We start from the raw sequence: 24,742 nt of genomic DNA on the forward strand, positions 1-24,742 counted from the left end.
GCACACTACAGAACATTGAATCTCCAAATAAATAGAGTTAGAAATTAAATATAACCCCATTGTTTTTTACTTAGGAAAAACTCAGTGGGCCTGATTTAATTTATTTGTTGAGCAGCTTTTCAGTTCCTGACATTTGCACAACACCCTAGTGTCTCTACTGGGTCATTAATGTAAATTAACATGCATAAAACTTGATTGTAGTGTAATTTCAATTGCCTGACTAGAACTCTCTGTAGTAGTAGGGTCTGGTTTTCTAGTATTCTATATTAAAGTGAAATAGCTTGGTCTTCACAATGCAGTTCAAAACTAAGATCCTCTGTTCACTAGTCAGTCACCTATGGTAAACAGATGAACACAGGTTTGGGGACGGAGAATGTAGTTCTAATTCCGGCTCCACAAAGAAATTTTTGTTTGTTCTTTTTTAATAAACAGCAAGTGGCAACCTCCCTGCCATTGAAAGAATACTACTACTCACCTACCGCTTCTGAATTGCTGTAAGGCTTTACTAGCTGATGTGTGTCGTCTTTGTGAAGGACTGTTTTTAGTTTCTGGGTATCTGTTAAGGCTGATATTTACTGGCCTAATTACAGACTGACCCCAAGATGTACTGGAAAGTACTGCAGTAAAAATAAAAATAAGAAAAAAAAAAAAAGAGAGAGTAGTGACATTCTGGTGAAAGAGGGCTGTGTGTTCAGGCCAGGTCTTAGAGCTGAGTCACAGATTTAATGTGCAAGAGAGTCATAGGATGTTTCATGGCACACACTGCACTACCAGTAATAAGACTGCTGGCTGAAAAAAGTCTTTGTCATAGCACTAACCACTGATGATTTGGCCTAGAAGTCCTGGGTTTTTTTAGGTGAAAAGTTTGCATTTTTAGCATCAAATCTCAAATCTCCAAATTAGAGGTAACAGAAAATACAGCAGAGAATTTAGAAAACACTGCTTTTCTGATATGCTCTAGTTGTGATTAACACTGGAAATCCTGACCTCCTGAAATAAATGTAGAGGTGCATGGCAGGGGGAGGGGGGGGGGGTCAAGAAAAGCATGTTGTAAAGGCTACCTTACGCTTTTTCCCAGCAGGACTAGCAATTTCTGTTCATACGTCAACTGAGAAAACTGGAAAAGGCAGCTCCTTCTCAACTGAATGAAGTTTGTTATGCCTGCAACTACTTCAAAGTCTCTTTTCTTTGAACCAAACTACATCTTTGAAAATGTTTTAAAAATAGCTCAAAAATACCAGTGTTTTGAGACACATGGGGATCAATATAGTTCTAGTCAGCGAGGACAGGAGATCCTCCCTAAGAAAGAGAGCATGATAGTAAAATTTGTGTTATCTTCTAATATGCCCAGTCTGGAATGAAAAACTCCTCTTAAAAAGTACATTTCACAAACATGATTGAACACTGAACTTAAATAGCATAGGTGGTGCCCAAAGCCTGACCATTGACACAAAGCATGCTCTCATTTCGTATACTTGGGAGATTTTCTGCACTGGCAAAATAACTGATCTCATGAGATAATTTTCCCAGACCTCAAGACTGCATGTCTCATAATACTTGCCAAGACAGTAAGGATAGCATACTCCCCCCCTCGCCCCCCCAAAAAAAGGGAACGAAACAATTCCTGCAGTTATGTGTTTGTTAAGTTAACACAGGAAAGAGATTTCTTAGGGGACATTCAAAAGTGCCTAAGAGAATTAGGAAGTGCAGTCCTGTGAGGACTTTGGAAATCCCATCACTTACTGTGTCCTGATCACACTGAGAGACTCCTGCAGCCAAAGGCTCGGGTATGGGTAAGCTAAGCCTTTTCCATTTGCACAGACAGCTGCACAATCTCGAGCTTACTATTTAAGTGAGATCTCAAACTTCAAGGCAAGCTTAAGGAAATAAAATTTTGAATGAATAATTTCCTTGTAATTTCATCCTATCCGTAAGCATTAAAATCAGCTAGATTTTAACACTAAAATCTATAAGCAATAATCTATTTCTTCGAGGAAGTTTGTTTTATAATTTACCAATACTTCTAATGGCCTAATTAGGGCATTGTGCCAACTGGGATAACCTCAGTAGAAAAGCCTCAGTTATGGCATCAAATGTGAGAAGCAGATTGCATTGTAAATATCCCCTGTGAGTATAAAGGCAGTCATAAATCATAAGACTCATTGTTTTTACATCAGATGGGTGTGACAAAGTCACAGTCTGTAGTAACAACAGCTTTGAACAGCTGAGTCACATCCAAGGAAAAAAAAAGGCAAAAAGTACAAAAGGCAATTTGCAGCACAATCACCAAGTGTGTCCATTTGCTACATAAAAGCGTAAAGAGGCAGCTAGATTAACTGAATCACTGCAACATGTTCAAGAATAGTAGTTTTAAAACAACTGATGGTGCAGACTAAAATACAACCAACACTACAGCACTATGAAAAGGAAAAGAATATCAGATGGCTTGCCCTTACTGTTGTTCTGTACATTGTGTGACCAGGATGACACACAAGGTAAAAGTTCAAGCCTCACTGAAATCACTGGCAAGAATTCCATCAAATTCAACAGCGTCAAGATTTTATCCTAAGGAACTAGTTAGCTTACTTGGTTTCTACAGCAGATAGCTGCTCTTATTTTACTGCAGCTCATCAGTAACAACTAAAGGGGATACTTAGTGTGTGGCCAGCGCCTGCCATTCAGCAGCCTCAAAACACTCATCCGGCCTCTCAGACCAAGGGGCTCTGCTACATACTGTTTCCACTCAGCTCAGGGGCACTGAGGCACAAAGAGGTTACACAGTTTGCACAAAGTCACACAGGTGGGATTAAACCCAGAAGACCTGATTCCCAGGCCTGTGTTCTAACAGCTGTTTGACACTGCTCTTTTAGGCTGATTTTAACACAGATCTGTGATTCATAGGGACATCTTTTGCAAGCGGCAGCTAAGCACAGAATAAATGCATTACTATTCACTGTTACTTAGTAGGTTGTCTCTCAAATAGGACTTTAAAACATTCCAGTTCATCTGCAAGCAAGCTTTTGTCAGAGTAATTTTCAAACTGCCGCTGAAGGCTTATATAAAACCAATGATAATCTTTCATTGTGTTCTCCAGTAACCAATGATAATCTTTCATTGTGTTCTCCAGTAACCAAATTACAAAGTGAATAGAAAGCTTTTTTTCCTCAGGAACATAAGCGTAATTTTCTGAATTGTGTCATCTTCCTAAAGCAACTTAGCAAAAGCACTGTACTGTTTCCATTAAAGAGTTCAAGAGAGCCAGTTAATTCAAGTCTTTTCAGTGAAGGTGTGGAGAAACATAGCCTTATTGAAAAAGAGAAATCCATAACTTTTAGGCAATTAAAAAGCATACAACATATAAAATAAGTTTTAATGCATTTTTCCTCCAGTACACAGGCATTTGCAAGTATCAGCTACTGAGCTATATTTCATAGCAAAATACCAAAACATTGAGATAACTGTGCAGATCCTTTTCATAGCTCCTGGGCTAGTAAGAACCGAAAAATCTCTACACAATTAATTTTGAATACTTACAGAGTAGAACCCTAAAAGGGATGTTTCATACATGATGAACACCACAAACCCAGTTTCATGAAATGGCGCATCTGAGAGGAGCCTGGATCTGCAGTTAGATGAACTCCAGTTCAAGGTCATGTGAGAAATCTGAGAGCCGTCAGCCCATAATTCTAATAAATGTGATCGCTGTTCTATTACATGTGCTGTTCTTATTGGCCACAATTTATCGGTGAGCACATTAAAAAAAAAAAAAAAAAAAAAAAAAAAAAAAAAGAAAGAAAGAGAGAGAAGAAAGAAAAAAAAAGAAACAGCAGAAAAACAAGACAGTAGGGGGCTATCTGGAATTCCGCAGCATGAAACTAAAAATCTTCCCTCCAACATCCGCCAAACATCAGTAGAAACTGTCTCTGCCTAAAACACCAGACAACCTACTGTCCTGTGCTACTAATATAACCAAAGACAAAACATTCTGATACTGGTTCAGATTCTTCATCTCTTCAGGGCAAGAATTTGTATGCTGTGTGACTGTACAGCATCCAGTCCTTATTGCCTCCTTATGTAAAATAAATAGTAATAAAATCGCAAAAAGCTAAGATGCAAGAACTGGGAGGTAATTTCTTTACTGAAGGACTGAAGTGATCTCATTCTTCTTACTCATGTAGGGTGAGATTTTTATAGGTAGAAAAGTAGGTCTAATGCTTTGTACTTTCAGAGATGTTTCTCTGATGTTTATGCTCATTTTAAGTCCCTCTGAATTCTTTTGTTCATCAAAGGGGAGCAAAAAGCCAGGAAGTGTTAGAATTGATGGCATTGGCTCATCATGACAGATAGAGCTCTGTGGTGTCATTTGGGTCCACAATCGTGAAGCTACATTATAGAGCCCTTTTCATTAAAGCTTCTCTGTTCTAGCACCTCATGAGGAGAGCCAGCTGGGAATTCCGGTACTATTGTAAGGCAACTTGAATAGTGAGAGATTTGCCCAGTAATTATTAGAAAGCCATTCGCACAGACTTCTGAGCATCAGAATTCATAACAATGGCCTACGACATTACTATTTTATGGGATGAATGCACCTTTGTGTGCCATATATTATCCTATAAGAGGAGCAGAATGATGGTTCCCTTCTAGAAAACAAACTCTATTTGACGGCACCAACACATTTCAGTTCACAGAATCACTTTCGACACCTTGAAAAAGGAAAAATAAGGCAAGACTACAAAGAGAATTTGTATAACAGTTTGCTTCCAGGCTTGTGAACAGTTCTGCTCATTGATTGCAACCAATGGTTTGGAAACTAGTTACTGAATGTTTACTGAAAGAAATTCTGATTACATTTTAGCCAAGCTTTCTTTTATCTGCTACCTTTTAATGTGTTAATTTACTCTACTGAAAAGCCAAAGGGCCAAATTTAACCCTTTGATAAGGCTTCTATTGTAGGAGCATCACTGGATGTGCACTATAGGCGTTATTCATCTGTAGAAAAATCACTGAGTAATACTGTCAAAATAAACACTTTTGAGTTGCACATCCTTGAAGAAAAGATAAAGGGATTGTGAAGAGAATGAAGAGCAACAGCACATGAGAGATGAAGAAAATCAGATAAAGGGCTAGGAAGAAACTGTTTGATGTAAACAGAGTGACAAGTTAGATTAAGAACTCTCATTAAAGCATGCAGCATTTGCCTCTAAGCAATTCGGGCAAGGAATTTGTTTACAACACTCTGCCAAAATCAACAGCAGATGCAAAAAAACATCAATATTGAGATTTTAAATAATATTAAATCTACTGTATTCCAAATACTCACTGGAACTACGTGAAGGAAATATATGGCTTGCTACCATTTGTATTTGTCACACTGAGTGGACAAGGTTTATTTCCTGTTGCACACTGACATGCAGCCACTCCAGAAGCTACTATAATACAGCTGTGCCACTAACTACTCCTAGGTTATTTTAGTATGTATGTATCTCTGAAAATATGTACTGCTGCCAGGAGTATACTGCAGGTGTGCAGGAAAACCTAATTTCATGAGGACTGTGTCATCTCAGATACGTTCAGACGGAACCTGCGAGTATGTTCAGACAGAACCTGCAAATTCATCAAGTAGTCAAGAAAACAAAATGCGGAGAGCTGCTGGAAAACTAGTAATATCACTTTACATTGTAGTGCTGCCCTTCAGCAGAAAGTATTCCTCTCAAATTATACAAATGCCAGTCTAAATTAAAAGCAACTGCTTTTTAGAGCAGATGATGACAGGTCAATCAAAAGAACACAGTACCTTGGCTCAAAAACATTGAGGAATCAGGGTTTTGGCAAGGGACCCTAGACACAAATACTACCATAACTGACACCAGATTTCATGAGAGCTCCTCATTCCTATTAGTCCCAAGTTAACGCTCCCCTCTAGTGACCTGAATTTACAGTGGGAAATTTCTCCTCGGCAGTTCCTTGGCTGTTGAGGCTGTCAGATTCTGTTAGGATGATGGGAATTTGAGTCACCGCTTTCCTCCTGGCATGTTTACAGGTTAAAAAAAAACTGGCCGGGAAAGAACATGCAGTAAGAGTGAAGCTACACAATGTGCTGGCAGCAAAACTGCCCCAAGAAGTTTAGCTCTCTGCCTTTCCCCAGCTCCTCATTCACACTCTTGCGCAGAAATTCATTGCACATGAGCTTCCATTTCGTGCCAGTTCCCTGTGGGGCCAAGATGCAAGTCAGACCATTATGATCCAGGTTAAAAATAAATCTTCCTAAGCCAACTTCACTACTAACGCCAACAGATGGTGTATTTGCAGCATACGACTTGCGCTTAGGTCTTTTGACAGAGTTTTGTGCATAGAGAGAGGCAGAGAATTACATTAGGGCCCACTTTCTCGGATTATAACGAAAATACACTACTGGTGATCCACAGAATTAAAGCCACACAGATTCAACCATTCCCATGCTGCAGCATACCTGAAATCCAAATCAGACCTAAATACTAGCAATGGGAATTCCTGTTTTTGCAATAGGCTAAACAAACTCTCACTAGTGTTTAAAGGCTTATGACAGGTAACTGAAGGCTTAAGAGCCATCCTTGTGTTAAAATCCAAAGTGATATCATGGACGGGGATGTGAGGCAGTGCAAAAACACCAACTAGAGGGGAAAACAAAGCATCCACATACGAAGTGCTACTAACAGACTGCAGTTCCTGACTCATCGTTTTGATCATTCACTGAAGAATCTGACTGCTCATTTACCTCAAACTAAGGTGACTTTCCAGTTTATACAGTTACGTGGAAATGCTTCTTGCAAAAAAGATTTAAGAAAAATGACAGTCTCCTGTTATTTAAAGATCACATTTGACAGGCTGAGTCCACCAAGAAAACAGTTCAAAGCTAGCAGACTTTTTTCCCATAGATATAAAGAAGATGATTATAAAAAAAGCTGCCAATTATTTATTTCCACCTCCATCTGAAAAAACAGACTTTCAAATAAAGCTGTGAAGTGAACAACAATAATCTAATTATTGTTAGTATGCAAGCATATTAGTCCCCTGAAATTTCCTTGCCTGTATACTTGGAAAGAGACCTGAAGGCAAACAACAGAAGACAGCATTATTTCTTTATGTGTCAAAATTACACAATCCAAATGGCACAACCTGTCCTTATGGCCTGTCCCCTACAGTCAAAAAAGGACTGAAAGCTGTGAGACACACAGATTTGATTTCCTTTTCTCATTATAAAATCTTTGGTTGTGCAACGCAAGAGGCTATAAAGAATAAAAAGGGGGATCTGAATACACACAGTATAAAACACAATTACTTTTTCACTCCACTCACATTTCAATACCCTTCTGGTGAACTACATATAAATTCTATTACTTTGTGTGCCATCTGGGATAGTACTGTATAGAACAATATAGAGAGATTCATTATTTTTAAAGGTGTTTTAAGCTGCGCTTTCAGTTGCAGCTCTTGGCTTCTCAGATATTCAGAAGAGAAGAGAATGGCTTGCTCTTTGCTTATGTTTTGAAATGGTATTTGTTTATATATTGCAGACAACTCAGAAAAAAATGAAGAAAAAGAAAATACTATTTTAAGCTATTCAGTGTCCTGCCAATCTCTCATTTGTATGCAACATAAACTGGATTTGCCTAGAAGGATTTAGCTCAGTAGCTGGCACTACATTACACTACAGAATGACATACACAGTTTCAATCGATTCAAGCATTCTTACAATGGTAAATAAATATGAAAAGTGGTTGTTGCTGAAAATTCCAAAAAAAAGCAATCAACAAATTTTAAAATTGCAAAAGGCCAGACAAATTTAATAAAATATTTCCATTTACCTTCCTCAAGTGTACACAGTCTGCTTAAAATAAGATTCTGTGCTGAGAGCCTTTATCCAACTGTTCATATCACTTCATACAAAATATGTGTTTGAATTACCACAGCAATACAAGGATATAAGTTCCCAACGAGCAACATGCCAAATTCAACATAAGTTATGCTTTCTTGGCATCTACAGAGTTTTCCTCTTCCTTTGCTGTATTCCCAATACATTTTCATTTTAAACAAATTAAAAAGCATGTAGATGTTAAAACATAATGACAACTCAGAATTCCAGTGATTTGTGCAACATTATTTTGTGCTTTCTACTTCTCCATTTCCTCCTACTGCAATTAAAATTCACCATACCCTTCTACATATACAGTAGCAATGCATCAAGTTCAGTCCACTATAGGTTTTCAACTCTCAGACCTGGCTTTATGCTACACAAGATCCTTGCAAATTCAAAAAAGTGCATCTTTGTTGTGATCTTTCTTTTATGTTGGAGGATGTGGAGCTCAGATTATCCAATGCAGGAATGCAACCTCAAGGTATGATTGCAGCCTCAGAATATTTAAATGTAAAAAGAAATTTTTTGAAAGCGCGCTTTCTGGCTTTAAAAAAGACACACCATTATAAAGGTGCTACTAGAGCCACGGTACAGTACATCATGGCAGATCTCCATAACATAATCAAGAACATGAGATAGGACTTCTATTTACACAAACTTGATGCCACTTTCAGAAAAATATGACAGGAAAAAAAGGAAAACATTATTTCCTGAATGTCCTGAATTTTAAAAAGATTCATTTTATTTTCTCCCCAGCAATATAGTGGTCCTCCAGAACCGTACTTTCCCTGACCTGTTTAGTACGGACCATCAGTGACACCAGCAAGACTGGGAATCGTATGGCAAACTGCTTCCTCTGAGAGGATGTTCTCCCACACCCCTTTACTCACAAGCCAGCTTGCTGTCAAAACTTGAAAGGGCAATAGCAAAGGCTTGCAGCGCACACATTGGGTAGTTGTAGTCCATGGTGAAGACGTCCTCAGCCACACGGCCAAACTGCATCACAATATAGTCAGCTGCAAGAAAGGTCATAAAAAGCGACACAGCATTATTTTTGCTCACAGCGGCTACTAAATAAGCATGCATTCAACACCATCCTCTGGCCCAGCAGAACAACACACAACAAAACACACTCATATATAACTCGTACATAGTCATGGCAGTAGATGTGCTGACATCAGAGAGACAAGCAAGGATATCTTGAGTGAGGAATAGCTGAGTGATTAAGGATTGCAAAACCTGTACTGCCTTTTTTAAAAAAAATTACACAGAAAAATGTTCTTTGCTTTTACAGGCATGAAATTTCATAAACACAGAGAAAAACCTGCTTCTGTATAAAATGTGCAAGCTTGTTATATAGACCAAGTGCTGAATTTCATATGTACCAAGAACAGACTAACCCAATTACCACTTACTTTAGGCAAGTGGATAAGTAAGGATAAGGGGGAGAAGAGAATATGTATTTGCAATTGAGGTCTAAGCATGTCTCTCAGTTATATGAAATTTAGAAGTTTTTCCTCCGCTTTTTTTCTTTTCTGGACTTTTTGGTCAGCAAGAGGAAATCTTAGTCTCATTCACAGCCTGAAATATGTTGTTACATTCCTGGAGCTGACCTAATTATTCTCCTTTAGAAAATGCAGCAAATGTATCCATGTTTCAAACCCAGTCTCTCTCTCAGAGACTGGTGCAGCCATTCTTATCACAGTTTCCAACATTCCTTTGTTGTCTAAGCATGGCACTGGTCTACCCAGTGTAGTCCAGCACCTAGTGTCTATTTATGCCTGCCTAAAATAAGTGCAAAGTAGTGTGAAATCAGTCTTTCCCCTGCTCTAACAATTGCACCTTAGCCTGAGAACTAAGAGGCCATAGGAAGCTGGAGGAAGGCAGCATATAGGTGAGGTCCTAGTGGTGGTGTGAGAGGTAGTCCCAACATTTTCAGATTGAGTACCACAGGACTAGAGCAACAAAGAGTAGTAATGGCAAAGGGGATGTGCAGTGGGACCAGTCTGACCCCACCAGCTCCAGGTGGACAGTGTATGGGGACCACAGCAAACAACCAACCGGAGAAGGACTCATGTGCTACGAGTGCTGGAGCGGAGTGACACTGTCCCATGGTCCTGCTGACTGGAAGTAGGTAATGCAGCTCAGAGCAGAAAGGAGTCTAGACTACTGCTCAGTTCACAACCTGGGCAGCAAAGGGAGAAAACTAAGGTAGCACATGGCAGAATCACTTCTAGTAGGTATCAAACAGGAGCTTTTAAGCACCCAATCTGTACAACTGTAACAGCCACACAAGGCAGAGAGCAGTAACTGAATTCACTCAAGTAACAACAGTAAGGGCAGAATCACTGCCAGACTGCATATGCAGTACTGTTACCACACATTTCACTCATGGAGCTATACTTACGATCATTATCATGAATAATTTGGAAGTTTTTCACTGAGGCCTGTGTGACTCGACCATGGAAATTTAAAACATATGACTGGGTGTCGTCATTCCAGACTGGAGTTTTATTATGCAGCTCAATGACGCTTTCTGTATTTTTGTTCTGCCATCTTGCAAGAAGTGTCTCATGTTCCTGCACGCACCAGATACACGCTTCAGTTTAACACTTCCACAACGCAAAAAATACATTCACACAAAAAAACATGTTCATAAATCATAGCCCAAAGACTAAACTGTCCCCTTCAATTCTCAGCACAGCATCATTGAATGCAACAAAGAACTCTGAGGTATCTGAATGAGACTGTGCATTTGAATCCTTTCCACAGCTTGGAAAAGCTTAGCTGTATCTTTTGTTATCAAAATATACTATTATTTGTACTGCTATTGTGAGTGAGAGAACTAGTCACACATCCCATTGTCCTACAACTGTTCAAACACAGAGTGATTTTAACCTCTAAACCTTCAGAGATGCAAAACAACAACTCTAACTGAAAAATAATTCAAGTTATTATTGTTGACTGATGGCATGCCTTACATTCCGTGGTCTGATGGAAACTCTTTCATGGTCCATATTCATTCCTGGTATGATCACACTCATTTTGCGAGGTCCTTTAAACCCCAAGACATTTGTTTCCTAAAAATGTTTAGAAAAGAATTCATCACGTTCTGTTTTCAAGTTAACTTGTCAGCAAAAGAGATACATTGACAGCCTAGGGAAATTACTTGTTAGTCAACTCAGAAAACATCTCAAAACTCCTACCTTCACCAACGCTGCCAAAGATTCTAGCTTTGTCTTAGAAGCTCCAACAACAGGAAAAATGGAATTGGAGAGTGTTTCCACAAACACTCCTATAACTGCCTGCCAGCAACCTTAATACAATTAAAAAAAAAAATCTCTTTGTTAAAAAGGACATATAACCAGATTGCTTGGATACTGCTAGGTCCCAAAATAAAGTAGTTATAGTATAGTAGTTATAATGTAAACATCATAAAATTCCATCACATATTTTGATGAGAAACAAAATTAAATATATGGGACCAACTCCATTTATTCCAAAGTCAGCACAAAAGCAAACAAGCAGAAGCTGCCAGTAAGAGCATTTGTTAACACTGCTGTGGTTTTCAAAGTCTTCAGATATGTTAGGCTTAGAGATGGGGATGGTAAAAAACAAACGTATTAGCATGAATGCACATTTTCTGAGCTATAAAGGCAGAGACAGCAGAGAAATAACATAGGCACCAACAACATATCCATGGAAAATGTAAATTCTTACATTAAACATGATTTGGTGCCTTTCCAGCCAGGTTTTCACAAAACCATTCAGCACTGCACTATCCTCTCAAAAAACAACCACTAAAATCCAAATTCACCTGAAGTCTTTTTTTTTTACATAAGGCAATTTTTTCACTGAACTAACAGGGGCTATGTATTTCAGTAAGGCATCTTCTTCGATGCCAAGAGAAAAACATAAAGGGTGATATTTTCCAACTCACTCAGTAAAATCTGATTGTATATTTTAGCATTAATTCTAGTACATGAAAGAGAGTTACACCTCTGAAAATTCATCCCTTCATGTTCTGTGCCTTTTTTTGTTTTTTTGGTCACATGCATTTTTTTCCCTCTGCCTTTCCCCAGTGAAGGGCTGTGGGCACATGCTGCGGAATCTCAGGAAGGAAATTCCCGTTGGTGCTACTCCCAGCAACCTAACACGAGATGCCAAGAACTGGTCACCTCCAGGCTTCACCTGATGTGGCTCTACCACTGGTACTTTCAGAAGTGACAAGTGATTCACAATCTCTCCTTTTATGCATTTACTTTAAACATCCTGATTTTATGGAACGCAAAGCTTTCTACAATATCTCTACTTTCGCATGCAAAAATCCACACATCCAGTGAGTGTTTTCCACTCACTGGAAGCATCCGAAAATACACGCCTAAAATTTACTCATGCAGATAAAGTTTTGCCATCTGTCAGACCTTTGAAATTACTTTGGCTGTTTCGGCGAACCATCTGGAGATTCTACACAACTTACCCAAGATTTTCATGCATGCAAGATAAATCCCATTGAGTTATTTTGCTGAAGACTCTTGAAGCAGTCCAGCTATATTTATACATCTTCATGACTATATGCAGCAATGGGAAATGTTCTACCTCTTTTCTGAAGCACGTACATCAAGGCCTTTGGCAGACTAAACCAATGTCATCAGTTCAGTCCGAAGCAGCTACCTGGTTCTGTATCACGGTGAGAGTCAAATTGAAATGACTGCCAGTAGATTTTATAAGCAGGAGAGACTGAGCATAGCAAAAGACCATTTCTAAGAAAAGATTCATGCTTATGCCTATTTTCCACTAACTACTGTCAATTTCGGTCTCCTCTGCAATGGCTTAAAAGCTCTTCTCATCAAGCTGCAGTTACACTATATACAATTCATTTAGATGCTTACTGGTTAAAGACATTGTTCAAGCGAAAATTAAATAATAGTGGTGAATCACTTCCCTCTCAACAAGCAGTATTATCCCTCTGAAACAACAGCACCATGTTCTTTGGATTTACTCAGAAACACTCAAATCAATACTTCTGCCAAATGATAGGGAAATGGAATGGTTTCTAGTTGCACAATACGTCAATCTCTGATTACATCAAACATTTTATTTGCAAATGCTACCTGTTTGCTAAATAAAAGGAAAAAATTAAAATTCTATAAATATGGAATACATAAGTAAAACAGCAGGGACAGAAGAGGAACTTTAATAAGAGCAGACCCTTCCGATATATATGCATCTAAATAAAATTAATCCCCCTTATCTTCTGTGTCCTTCCTTGCTTCTCTTCTATTTCCCCCCTCCAGTATTTTGTGCATGTATATTCAGAACTACAAATGGCATTATTAGGGGAACATGGGCCAAATTCTGATTTCACACCATTTTAATGCCACTGACAGTCTTGATTTACACAGGAACTCACCAGCCATGCCACTGACCAGCACTCTAATAATTTAAATCAGCTACGGACTTGGCCAGCTATTACTTAGAAGCTGTACTCTCTGCCTCAGTCCAGTCAGTAAGCAGCTCCTGTGAGAAGGCATCACAGCAAACTTGAGTGAAAAAGCACAGAACCTCTCCTCAGTTTTGCTTTTAAAATATTATGCACTTTCATGAACTCATGTAAGCATTTCACTAGGATGGCAATAGCTACCATGATAAAAGCAGTGTGCCATATATCCCAACTGCTTGCTTGACAACAGCTTTCTAGGAGATTCATGATTATTTTAGTTATCCCCAAATTTTCCTTGACTTCAGCCACTTTCCTTTCTGGACTCGATTCACACAACAGTGTGCCTTGCTCTTAAAATAGTCTGTAGAAACTACTGTTCCATAGGAAGTCTAAACCCACAAACCCCAATACATTACATCACAACGCAAGTGATTAAGGCCTGAACAGAAACACGTGGTTTTATTTTTGCTTTAGAGAAATCTGAGCCACACCTCAGAATATCAGCTGAGCTCTGTGCTTGCAGAATCAGATGCAACTGAAGCGTGAGCTTCTGTGGATATAGAGGAACCCATAACAAAATGTCCTGGTGCAAATGGTACAGTTAGCACTCTGCCTCTCGATAAATTTTCCTTCACATTTATGTACAAAACCACAGCAATTCTCGAATCAGCCATTAGGTGCTGCTGCAGGTTTATGAATTTGCTAGCCTGCCATCAGGAAGAGTAAAAACAGTTAAGAGCACCTGATGAAGCTCAGTCCTTGCACTAACTTTATCCATGTTGCTTGGAAAATGTCCTCAGGTGAGCTCCACAAGGAGAGATTTCAACATTGTTACTCCACAGTTAACAGTACACACATTGCCAGCTTCTCCCCGTATAAACGAGACCTGCTGAGATGATTTAGCAGGTCAGGTTCATTAGGTCAGCAGAAGTGGACATAACTCACTCTCCAGATGGATATTTGATCAGATGAGCTGAAAGGCAGTGAGCTGCATAGTAGTGCTTTCAACATATTGTTTATTATCATTTTTGCTGCAGAAAAAAACTCAAGGCAGGAATTAAAAGGTTCCCTAAGGACAAGAGTGTTTTGGGAATGATCTTTACGCCATTCTTCTTTGCTGTGGTTCTGCTACAGCCAGGAACAATAATCTCACTTTAGCAAGTCTGACTATTAATGAAATATTGTTAAGATTTTCTTTTGTCCTATGGCAATAGCATACCTGCAAGCCTGCTACCTTACTCCATAAATATTAAAATATCAATGGAATGAGTCATTTTCTTATATAAATGTGCAAGTTTTAAACTGCTGACCTCAAAACAGGCATATATAAACATACTTAGTCTTAGCCACATTCTCCAAACAGTGGCAATGGCTCTGTTCTTTCCAGTACTCATGTTACACTTCTAGTTACCTCCACTAAACTGCAACTGAATTTTTAATTTGGTAACGTTAATGGTTCAAATGTCATTGTTGTTGACTTGCACAAACAAAGCCTAAATTTTTCAATGTATAACTGCTTTTTTAAACTGCTTTTATTTTCTCTTTGTATTTCCAGTTTGTCCCAGAAGATCAGTTGTCTGGCTCCGGGGAATGCCCTCCTATATAAACCAGTAAAATTAATTCTATTAAATGTGTAAGTTCTTCTGCATTCCTACTGAAACCTCAGTCCAACTATAAGCTGATGTGAGATCATGGACTTTGTCCCGTTATATGGATTTCCTGAGATTCTCAGAGTGTTTTGCATCAGAACCTCCAACAGGCTTTGGGGTACCAGGGCACGGGTGCATGAATCCAGAGGCCAAGTGCCTGAATAATAGAGCATGGGAAGAAATATGCCATTTATACTATACTCACACAAGAACAGCACTCTAAGCAGCAGGAAAAGAACATGCTAGTAGTTAATATTGCTGCCCCTCGGTGCTTTCAGCACTCTACAAGGGAAAAGATGGCTCTCTGCTTTAGTTTTCATGCCTGAAAGCTTCCAGGCACATTGCTTCCCACATCCTGAGACTGACCTTTCCAGGAACACAATATGTGGATTTGTACAGGATATGCTCTGACAGTCGGATCTCGACCTGCCAGAGCTCCAGGCATCCTTGATGAATGCTGGGCATTAGCTTTTAAGAAAAGTGTGTTTGGGGGTATTTTTGTCGGACATTTTTGATTTGTGAAAATAGGAAACTTTTTGTAGAAGCATATATACCAATTTTGACTGGAAGAGCTTCTTAGACCAAGGAATTTCTGGATAGAAGGAGTACCCTCACCAAAACAGTTAATAATCCAACGTCAACAAGAGAACTGTGCTTCAAGTCCTGATTCACAGCTGTCATTATCCCTGACTAGTGCCCTTCTATAGTAGGCCAGTTTCTCTTAGTCAGGTGCATTTCGGATTTTCTTCTCTCTTTTCTTTTTCCTAGCAGAAAGGAGTTCCAGAGCTTTGATCCCAAGTCTCTCAGCCACTGCTGCAGACGTGGCTGTCCAGCTACCTCTGTTTTGGATCAGAGAGGCCTCCTCCAATATCTCATTACATTTTGCCTTACTATGTCAAAATGTCAATGCCTTAGCGCAGTAATTCCATCTGCATAACCGGTCCTCCCAAGTCAACAGGCTCTCTCAGATGGTGCCTGCATGGCTGTGAAGCATCCTACCCTTCCCAGAGCATTACATAAAAGCTCCAACATTTTCTGTCTGAAGGTGAGAACTGGGCAACCTGGCTCTGCACACACAGTTTTTCACCTCTACTTTCGGCTGAAATTCCTGGTTTCTCTAGTGAAGATCAGGTGTCTGATTACGTCAAAGAATGAATGCTGATTTACGTAATTTAAGTGAGAAGGAAATGCAGTATGCTATTTCAGAAACTAAACTGCTCTTTCTTGCATATTTTGCCTGTGAGCAGTACTTACATAACAAATAGCAGCTAACTCCTGACGCAGGATATTCACCTCCAGGCTTGCTGTTGTTTTCATTGGATTTACTCCATTGTCATAAACTGTAAACTTGGTTCCCATAAGATTCGATCTATCAAAAAAAAAGGAAAAACAAATAGCTTTTTGTCAGTAACACTGCCTAACCATCTATTCTTTACTGCATTATAGCCCTAAAAGAAAGACAAATATCAAGTACAAATAGTTGTCATCTCAAATCACAACTGAATGGCAACTCCTGGATTACAGGCCATAACAAAAATGTAAAGGTACAGTACAGCAGAGTACAGTAAAGGTCCCTATAATTACCCCAAAGATTTCTCATGACATCTTATAAACTAGTAAATTCAAGAAGGCAGTAAGGAAACATTGAGGTGGGTTGTTTTGGTTTGGTTTGGTTTTGGTTTTTAAGAATATGTTTATTCTTTAACAAAACATTTACTCTCTTACCTGTTTGACTACTAGCTCTATTAGACTATGGACAATGATTTTCATAAAGTTATAAATAAGGTCAACTTTTACTATTTAAATGGATATCACACAAATGAGTGCAAAATATGGCTTTGAGCACATTAATACTATATTATCTTCATCCTGTGTCTGTACTGCAGTAGCGCACAAGGTTCTGAGATCCACGCAGGCAAACAACAAGGGGTGGTAAGGTCCCTTTCCTCAGGCATAGACAATCTAAACATACACTGAGAGACACCAGGTAGATATGAACAACGGACTGACGTATGCTGGGGTGACAGGTAGAAAAGAAGCATGTGGTTCTGAAAGAACTGCACTACTTGTAAATAATGAGGGCCTTTAGTAAAAGGCAAAAGACAAGAGATTTTCAGAGTATCTAAGAGAAGAGCTTCAAAAGTGTTTATATCAAAAGGCCCTAGACGCAATCTGCTCACGCACTCTGAACATCCCATTAGACTGTCTGCATCTTTAGGTGCCTGTGCACCCTTGAGAATGTGGCCTTTGGGCATTCTAAGAGCATCCATCCTCCTGACTTTTAATAAGATGTTGTCTCTTAAGTACTTGAGACATTTCGAAAACGCCTCAGATACCTGAAAACTTTCAGACAATTACCACATGATGCTATAGACAAGACTATAATTAAGAAGTCACAGTGGCTTACGGATTTCTTAATTTCAAATTAAATTTGTATTATGTAAGAAGAAAAGAAAAAAATCTTAGATGTATCAGTGTTTACCTCAGTTTTCCAATAAAGCTCTCTCCACCCCGAGACAGGTCAGTTGGGTCTATGGAGATGAGGTAATTAGAGGTTTTGCTCTTCTTCCGTTTCCTTCCAGCTAATAGAAACACCTAAGCAGTGAAAAAACACATCACATTCTAGAATGCCAAAGGGGCTAGCACACACTATATCTTGCATTGATATAAAGAAACCGCAGGCAATTTTTCTGTCTTCCAGCATCATTACCAAAGTCACAGAAGGTCACCTGGGACTTAGCAAAAACAGATAAAACCAGAAAGGGAGAGTGACTTTTCAATGACTCAGTCCATTATTTATGGTTTAAATAATTAAACCTGAACTATTTTGTTAAATGCTTAATTCTAAGCCGCACTGGCTCTTCCAGCGGGACTGAAAATAGAGGCTTTTCAAACCACAGAATGCAAAGAGCCCCAACTGCTGACTGTCACATTAAGCTGCCATGCATGGATTCTCTTAAGGCCAAAGATTAGATATACACGAAGAAAGGAAGTGGAACAAAGTGATACTATTGTTTTGCTTTTGGAACAGTGTAGGGAAAGGGAATATATATTTAAAATATAAGATTATATTTTCCTTGTTAGACTTCTTCAGACTTTTAATAATTTTTATATTCAGATGCAACTGATATGCCATTCAAGTTATTTTATGACCTTTTTACCATGCTCCCTTTCCAAGTGGAGGTAATAAGTAGGGTACATCCCTCGATCCATTCCCTTCTTGTCTCTTGTGATTCTGCATTTGACAGTGACACCCTGTGGAGCAGGTCTTACAGCAAATTCCTCCAGGTCATCAACGTCTATGAGAGGCTCATTTGTGGAAGGACTGGGGGCTGAGGCTGCTTCCTAGAACAGTAAACAACACTCAGATTTCCTCAACTTTAAGACACAACGTCATAATTACAAAGGAATGACATTTGATGACAGCTGCACTTAAAAAGAAAATACGTATATATGTATGTATGTATGTATGTCCTTCAGGGCAGCTTCTCAAGTTAAGGATCTCTTCCCATACAGTCAGTTGGGCTCTTGGCTACCGAAGGCCTGTGGAGCAGATCTCTGGGACACTGATGCTTAGTACTCAGGCCACATTTGGCAGGGCAGAACAGGGCAGTTGCACGATCAGAGTGCTGGAATGGCACAGAACAATCTCTGGCCCACACCTCCCCATCTCAACATGCTTCTCTTTTGAGAAGTCATACCAATGAAGGACAGTGCTGATTGTTGACAAAAGGAAGAAATGGGCTGGAGAGAGGTAGATGAAGCTAGAGAAAGCTGTAAGAGAAATGAGAAGTTGGTACAGTACAGAAAACAGCAGGGCATCATCAAGTAGTTTAGCTAGTGTTTGTGGCTTAGAATATTTAAACATCTCAAAGTCTTATTTTATCTTTGGACAGTAGGAGCGAAAACAGGATGGAAAACTGCACAGAAGAAGGCAAGAGAGACAAAAGATCCTTCTGTGCACCTGCGAGAGGCAGAAAGGTAAATATTGACTGTTTACCTTCCTCTTCATTCAAGTTCAGACAATATTTGCTATTCTTTTCTCCGAGTCATTATTTTCACTGCTTCCTTCTGTGAACCCTGAGAGTTATCACAGCAAATCACCTCAGGGATAGTGCATATTAAAAATGAAACAAGAAAGCCAGGCCTATGCTGACTGCACTCTGAAATCACACAGCACATAGTAACCCTCACCTGTTGGTACTGACCCCTTACCTTATTGGATTTCTTGCTCGTGGCAGAACCAGGCCGGGTGTTACTGTTTAACTGTGAAGAACTAGAGCTGTCTTCATCTTCCTCATCCTCTTCCTCATCAAAATTCATGCTGCTTGAAATGCCTGAGGAGAAAGCAATGCACTTATATGAAATCCTAAAATACATACGTGAGGAAAAGTATCATTTATTTTATTGTTGCACCCTGAGGCTTACAGGTGAGATGGGGTGTAGGGAGGAGTTCCTTGTGTGAGGCACTGTACAAATACATGGGTGAGACGGTCCCTGCCCTGAGGACCTAAAACATTTCAACAAATGAGAAGGGAAATACCATGATTTCCATTCTACAGAGAGCACCGAGTTACCCAACAAAACACAAACAATACACAGCTTGGAACTGAAATTCAAACCTCCTTTATCCAGTCAGGTGCTTCTAACACAACACAAAATCTTAAACCTGAAATTGGAGCTGAGTGTACAATGCATCACAGCTATATGGAAATTGTAACAATTAAAATATGAACCCTCCTACAGCACACTTTTACCTGATCCTATGCAATCTCATGAGGAGCAGGTCTTACAGTGAGAAGAAACATTCATATCAATGAAATGTTCGCTTGTACATTTATTTGATGCAAAAATCAGAGTATCAGCGTAGGCCAAAGGAACTGCCATAGAGTACTTAAAAATTTGACTTTACAAGAATCCCAAACCTCAGACATTTCAAAGGAAACAGAACTCTGAACACCAAAGATGCCTTGGCAGCAGAAGGTGGGACATTTGCCAGCCCTAGTTTTTCAAGGAGTATCATGCAGATGAAGCCACCCTGTACTTAAGTTCAAAGTCTAAACTCCACAAATTAGAGGCAGACTATACAAGACTTTTTTCAAAAAAAAAGAAAAAAAAAAAAAAAAAAAAAAAAAAAAGGATAGAAAAACATTGGTCCAGAATTTCCACTACTGGTAAGTCAGATGCAGAAGGATAAATGAAATACAAAGATTTCAGAAGCCAAGCAGCATGGGCGTAATTAACTTATTCCTTCTGTACTTACCAGGAACATGATCCAGGGCGACAAGACTGGACTGGGAGGTGGAAGTGGACCAGGATGTATTTGCATGGGGATCTGGGAAAGGAAAAAATCCATGGGCTTGATTCTGCAAACCCTCAATTGTGCAAACAAGTCTAACTTGTCAACAGGACTCCTCACAGGACTAAGGGATTGCAGGATGGGGTCATAATGCTGCTGCCAGAACTTTCAATTATGCCTTAGGGAACTCACATTTCTCTGCACAAACAAATTACCTTCCACCTGCTTATACCTGCTGTCACCTTCTTTTTCAGTACTTTGAATTAAATCAAAAAGACCTGAATCGCAGAACTGAAGGTTCATAATGCATCACCCATGCTAAATGGTTGCATCGCAAACCTTTCTGTGTACTATGTGCCTTTCATGGCAAGTTTTTGGCCTTATTTTGAATTCTAACATGCAGATACACAAATCAATAGACACAAATGATATACCCAAGTTCTACACAAATGTTTATTCAGTAACATTGAAAAAAGTATCCAGAATCATATTCAGATGGCCTAAATTCTACCTAAATCCCTGTGCCCAATTTGTCCTCTTGGATGGCTAGGCAGCTGTTGCTCACTGTCTTTCTTAAGCTCTCTAAATTGTTCTTCCGGTACTTCCAGGGATAAGCATAGAGACTTGCATGCAATTTAGTTTTCTGAAATATGATATTGATCTGCAACAAGCAGAGACTGAATCAAACTAATGCACAGAAATATAAAATTTGGAGTCAGTTATCAGTAATGATATTCTTCAGTTCAACTTTTTGGCACTGAATGAAAAATGACATTAAAAAGCCTTTAAATATATTTTTATGCTGTTGCTGCTTCCAATAACTTCAATGCATATCCCTTTAAAATAACTTTTGACACCAGATGTATACTGGATAATGAAACAAGAGCAAAGTAATAAGAGTATAAAGGTGAAATACAAGCATATACAATGTTTGTATTTCGTGCAGATGCAACATGAATGGTCCCATTATCCCCTTTTTCAGTTCCCCACTCTGAACATACACCACACAGTGTGGCAGCATGAAGTTTTCAATAGAATCTGGTATGCAAGGGAAGCCTGAGTTCACAGGTCCACAGATGTATTTTCAAATTCTGCACAACTCACTCATTATTAATCACAAGCATTATTTCTTAATAATGACAACTATGTTCTAGCCAAATATACATGGTTAATCTAGGCAAGCCATCTTCTCAGCTGGCATCTGCAGAAGAGCTGGTGCTTGCATATGCTAGACATAATCGGTTACTTTCTGTATTTGTGCAAACAATTTTACCACTAATTTTTTTGGCGGTGAAACTTCTGTGCCAGTCTTAGAAAAGCCTGCTCTCTGGACCTGGGGGGAAGAATGCTTCAAAGAGCTCCTGTTTTATTCTTGGACCCAGAAATCAAATCTATTACTTCCCTGAATTTTGAAACAGCCGTAGCTTCAGGTGGCAAAGAATTAAGACCAAATTGCTGCATTCCAAGTCTTTACAGAGACATTTAGGAAACTGATAAATGTAAAGACTAGATGTTAGTTATTCAGTGTTAAAACTTAAGGAAGTCTGGCTCTGTCCTAGTGACTCATTTGCCAGCAAGGAAGTCTACATGCTAAGACTACTGAAATCAAAAGGATGAATACTTCCTGCAGGAAGAAAATGATTCTAGCTATGGCAACTTCTAACAGATGGAGAAATCAAATAAAACATTTGGCATTTGCTTGCAAGTGGCATCTTCTCTTTGCAAGTGGCATATTCTCTTCGGATTGTCTTATAACAAAAACTGACTTTCTGGGTGATCTTTGGAGAGCAGAGCTACATCCTGCTAAGAGATATATAAAAGTTCTCTCCATCAAGTTACTGCTAAAGAGCAGAACAGGAATAAATCAGGGCTAAGCACATCTAACGGGAATCAACCTGGCCTTTCCCATTAGGCCAGTTAGCACTCCCCCACGTAGTTTTCTCCTTTTGCTCCTATTCCACGTAAGACAAGGATTGATGGGTGATAACAACTCTAAATGCTCTTTAGACCAATGGGCACACAGCTGTAAGGATGTGCCATAAGCTGTGAAACAGCATTAGGAATTCCTATGAAAAGCCCTAGCTCTACTTAAAGGTTCCCATGAGTCCTGGGATACTCAAACTGTCTGCCAAGCCTCCTCCACTGGCATCAAGGGGCAAACCACATAATGAGTGTAAAAATACTTTATGGAGACACCACTACTTGCAGTGTTGTCTTAATACCCTTCTTTGTGTCCCACAGAGCACAGCGTTATTGTTAATAAAAGTAAGTAAATCCCAGCATTCCCAGTTAAAACAAAAGCCCCCGCATAGACTGTAAGCATACCAGTAGATCAGTTTTAGCTGCTCTGTTCTGATCAGGAGTATACGCAGACTTTGGTAAGAAAAGGTTGTATTGTACATTTAAGAACATTAAACAATCAAGGGGAAAATAAAATTGCTTCCAGTGAAAATAGACCAAAAACCAGAGAGAATAAAAATGTATATTAACCTGGAAAAAAACATCAAAAATAGAAATGCCCCCCAAAGCAATAAATCAGAGAGCTCTGACCTAATTTGAGAATTTTTAAGGCAACTGGGATACTAGTAAGAAGTGCGCATGGCAAATAAATATTCTGAGCCACGCTCTAAGACAACACAATCACTGCACAGATCAGAACTTGTTAGTCATGCCAACATGCCTCCAATTCAAATGCCCAGGAAGTGCCACACTTGGAGAAAACCTGCCCATTTCAGACAAAGTTGCTCACATCTGCAGAATAATATCCCAGAAAAAATGAATCTTAGTGAGAACTGCTCTGCAGTCGAGAGGCTGGCATTTAGGTATGAATAGTGTATTCTAGATGAGTCAAGTTTGCACTTACATTTTTCTCTTTATAAACAAAGAGTTTATTCTTAAAGCATCACAGCAGTCTTGGCTCAAGCCATCTTAGCTTCAAAGGCTATACACTGAAGAAGAACTCCAAAGCAATTGCCTTCAGAAAAAGCTTTGTGAAGATTTTAGAATTTCTTCCTTCCTACAGTTAATGTCTGATGAAAGATAATAATGCTACAGGAAGGAAGGAATAGATGCATGAATGCATACATACACGATCTAGCTCCCAAATCATGCACATCCTTAAAAAAAAAAAAAATCCAGCACATTTGAGAACTATGCGTACTTCCAAGAAATGCTGCAGAATACAGTTCCGTCATTTTCACCTCTGCAAGCAATACCATACATTGTGAAAACATGAACAGAGTTTAACTAACAGCAAAATTAAAACTAACGCTCTAGTTTAAATGTTGTTATTCCAGACTCTTCTTCAACCCTCAAGTATGTGATTTCCAGAGTTGTATAATGTCAAAATGCGAACAGATGGATATAAGCATTAACATCTGCCTGGTGCTTCAACAGTGGTACTGCATTACAGATGCAAAAGCCACATCCCTGATAGCTTGGAGAGCTCTTGTTTCTCGGGCCAAGAGAGAACGTCGTTACTGTTAAGGAGGTAATATTATAGACTACCGCTTATTGCAGTAGGCCTAAACTGAAAGGGAGAAGAAACACAGAGTCCCAATCTTTGCTTAGGATAATGCTGACAGTGAGAATAGGAGGAGTCACCAACATATGTAAAGCAAGCAATAAGAATAAGGAGGCAGCTTTGGCTACTCACCCTTTTTCTGCATGGCTGTTCTAAGATCCTGTTTGTTCTGCTGCTGTTGGCCACTAGCCATTTTCTCTCCATCATCTTCATCATGGCTCAATTGTCCAATAGTGAGAATCTGTACTTGACTTCCTATCTTCTGAACATCCTCTTGAAAAGCAGCTGGGCCATCAATTCCTTCAGACAACAGCAAAAAACTTCATTGCCATTGTGTCAAGGAGTTACTGAGAAGAGAATCACTTGCAAAAAATATGTTTTCTAAGAAACAAAGCTCAGTGGCTCATATTCAATAATATTTTCAAGATTTAAATGGGACTAAAACAGCCTCCAAGGCAAGCATCTCACTTCGCAAGTACTAACATCTCCCCCGCTCCATGTCCCTTGATTTGTTTTAAGTAGTCAGAGCTACCTAAGAAAGAGCTGTTGCCTAGAAAGGAGTAGTCCTGACTATCAGTATAGACAGAGTTCATCACGCAAAACCCACTCGGCTTCTGAATGCTCACATCTGAACTGCCTCAAACGTATGCCCAGAATGAGGCCCAGATATCCAGGATATGCAAGGTGTGAAGCATGTGAGCATCAGCAAGAGAGAAGGGCAAGACATATGTGTCTCCTTCAAGCCTTTGCACCTCTGTCTGCAGCATCTCCATTTTTTGTGAGAGACAGACCTTGGTTCCAGTGCACTCCGAGGATGCCAAGATATCAGAACACACAATTTTTAGAATATAAAACTCTAAATATGAGAGTTCTGAGTTCCACATAACAAAACAATCGTAACAATGCTCACTAAAAATTTCCAGTAGATGCATTT

The 24,742-nt window shown here is 39.2% G+C and overlaps 1 protein-coding gene across 2 annotated transcripts in view; it reads right to left on the reverse strand.

Annotated features, from left to right (window-relative positions):
* Positions 1-3,356: 3,356 nt before the first annotated feature.
* The window catches only part of TUB (TUB bipartite transcription factor), a 174,958-nt gene continuing 153,572 nt past the window's right edge, over positions 3,357-24,742 (reverse strand). For both annotated transcript variants that reach the window (XM_064513061.1, XM_026104388.2), the window contains 9 exons: positions 23,941-24,108; positions 20,250-20,321; positions 19,202-19,323; positions 18,140-18,331; positions 17,469-17,581; positions 16,241-16,355; positions 10,876-10,974; positions 10,302-10,473; positions 3,357-8,910 (listed from right to left, as the gene is read on the reverse strand). In XM_064513061.1, coding sequence (XP_064369131.1) covers positions 8,777-8,910; positions 10,302-10,473; positions 10,876-10,974; positions 16,241-16,355; positions 17,469-17,581; positions 18,140-18,331; positions 19,202-19,323; positions 20,250-20,321; positions 23,941-24,108 — 1,187 coding nt within the window. In that variant the 3' untranslated portion in view covers positions 3,357-8,776. The remainder of the gene's footprint in view (positions 8,911-10,301; positions 10,474-10,875; positions 10,975-16,240; positions 16,356-17,468; positions 17,582-18,139; positions 18,332-19,201; positions 19,324-20,249; positions 20,322-23,940; positions 24,109-24,742) is intronic.

The sequence above is a fragment of the Dromaius novaehollandiae genome, chromosome 5 (genome assembly GCF_036370855.1).
Source record: "Dromaius novaehollandiae isolate bDroNov1 chromosome 5, bDroNov1.hap1, whole genome shotgun sequence".
NCBI lineage: Eukaryota > Metazoa > Chordata > Aves > Casuariiformes > Dromaiidae > Dromaius > Dromaius novaehollandiae.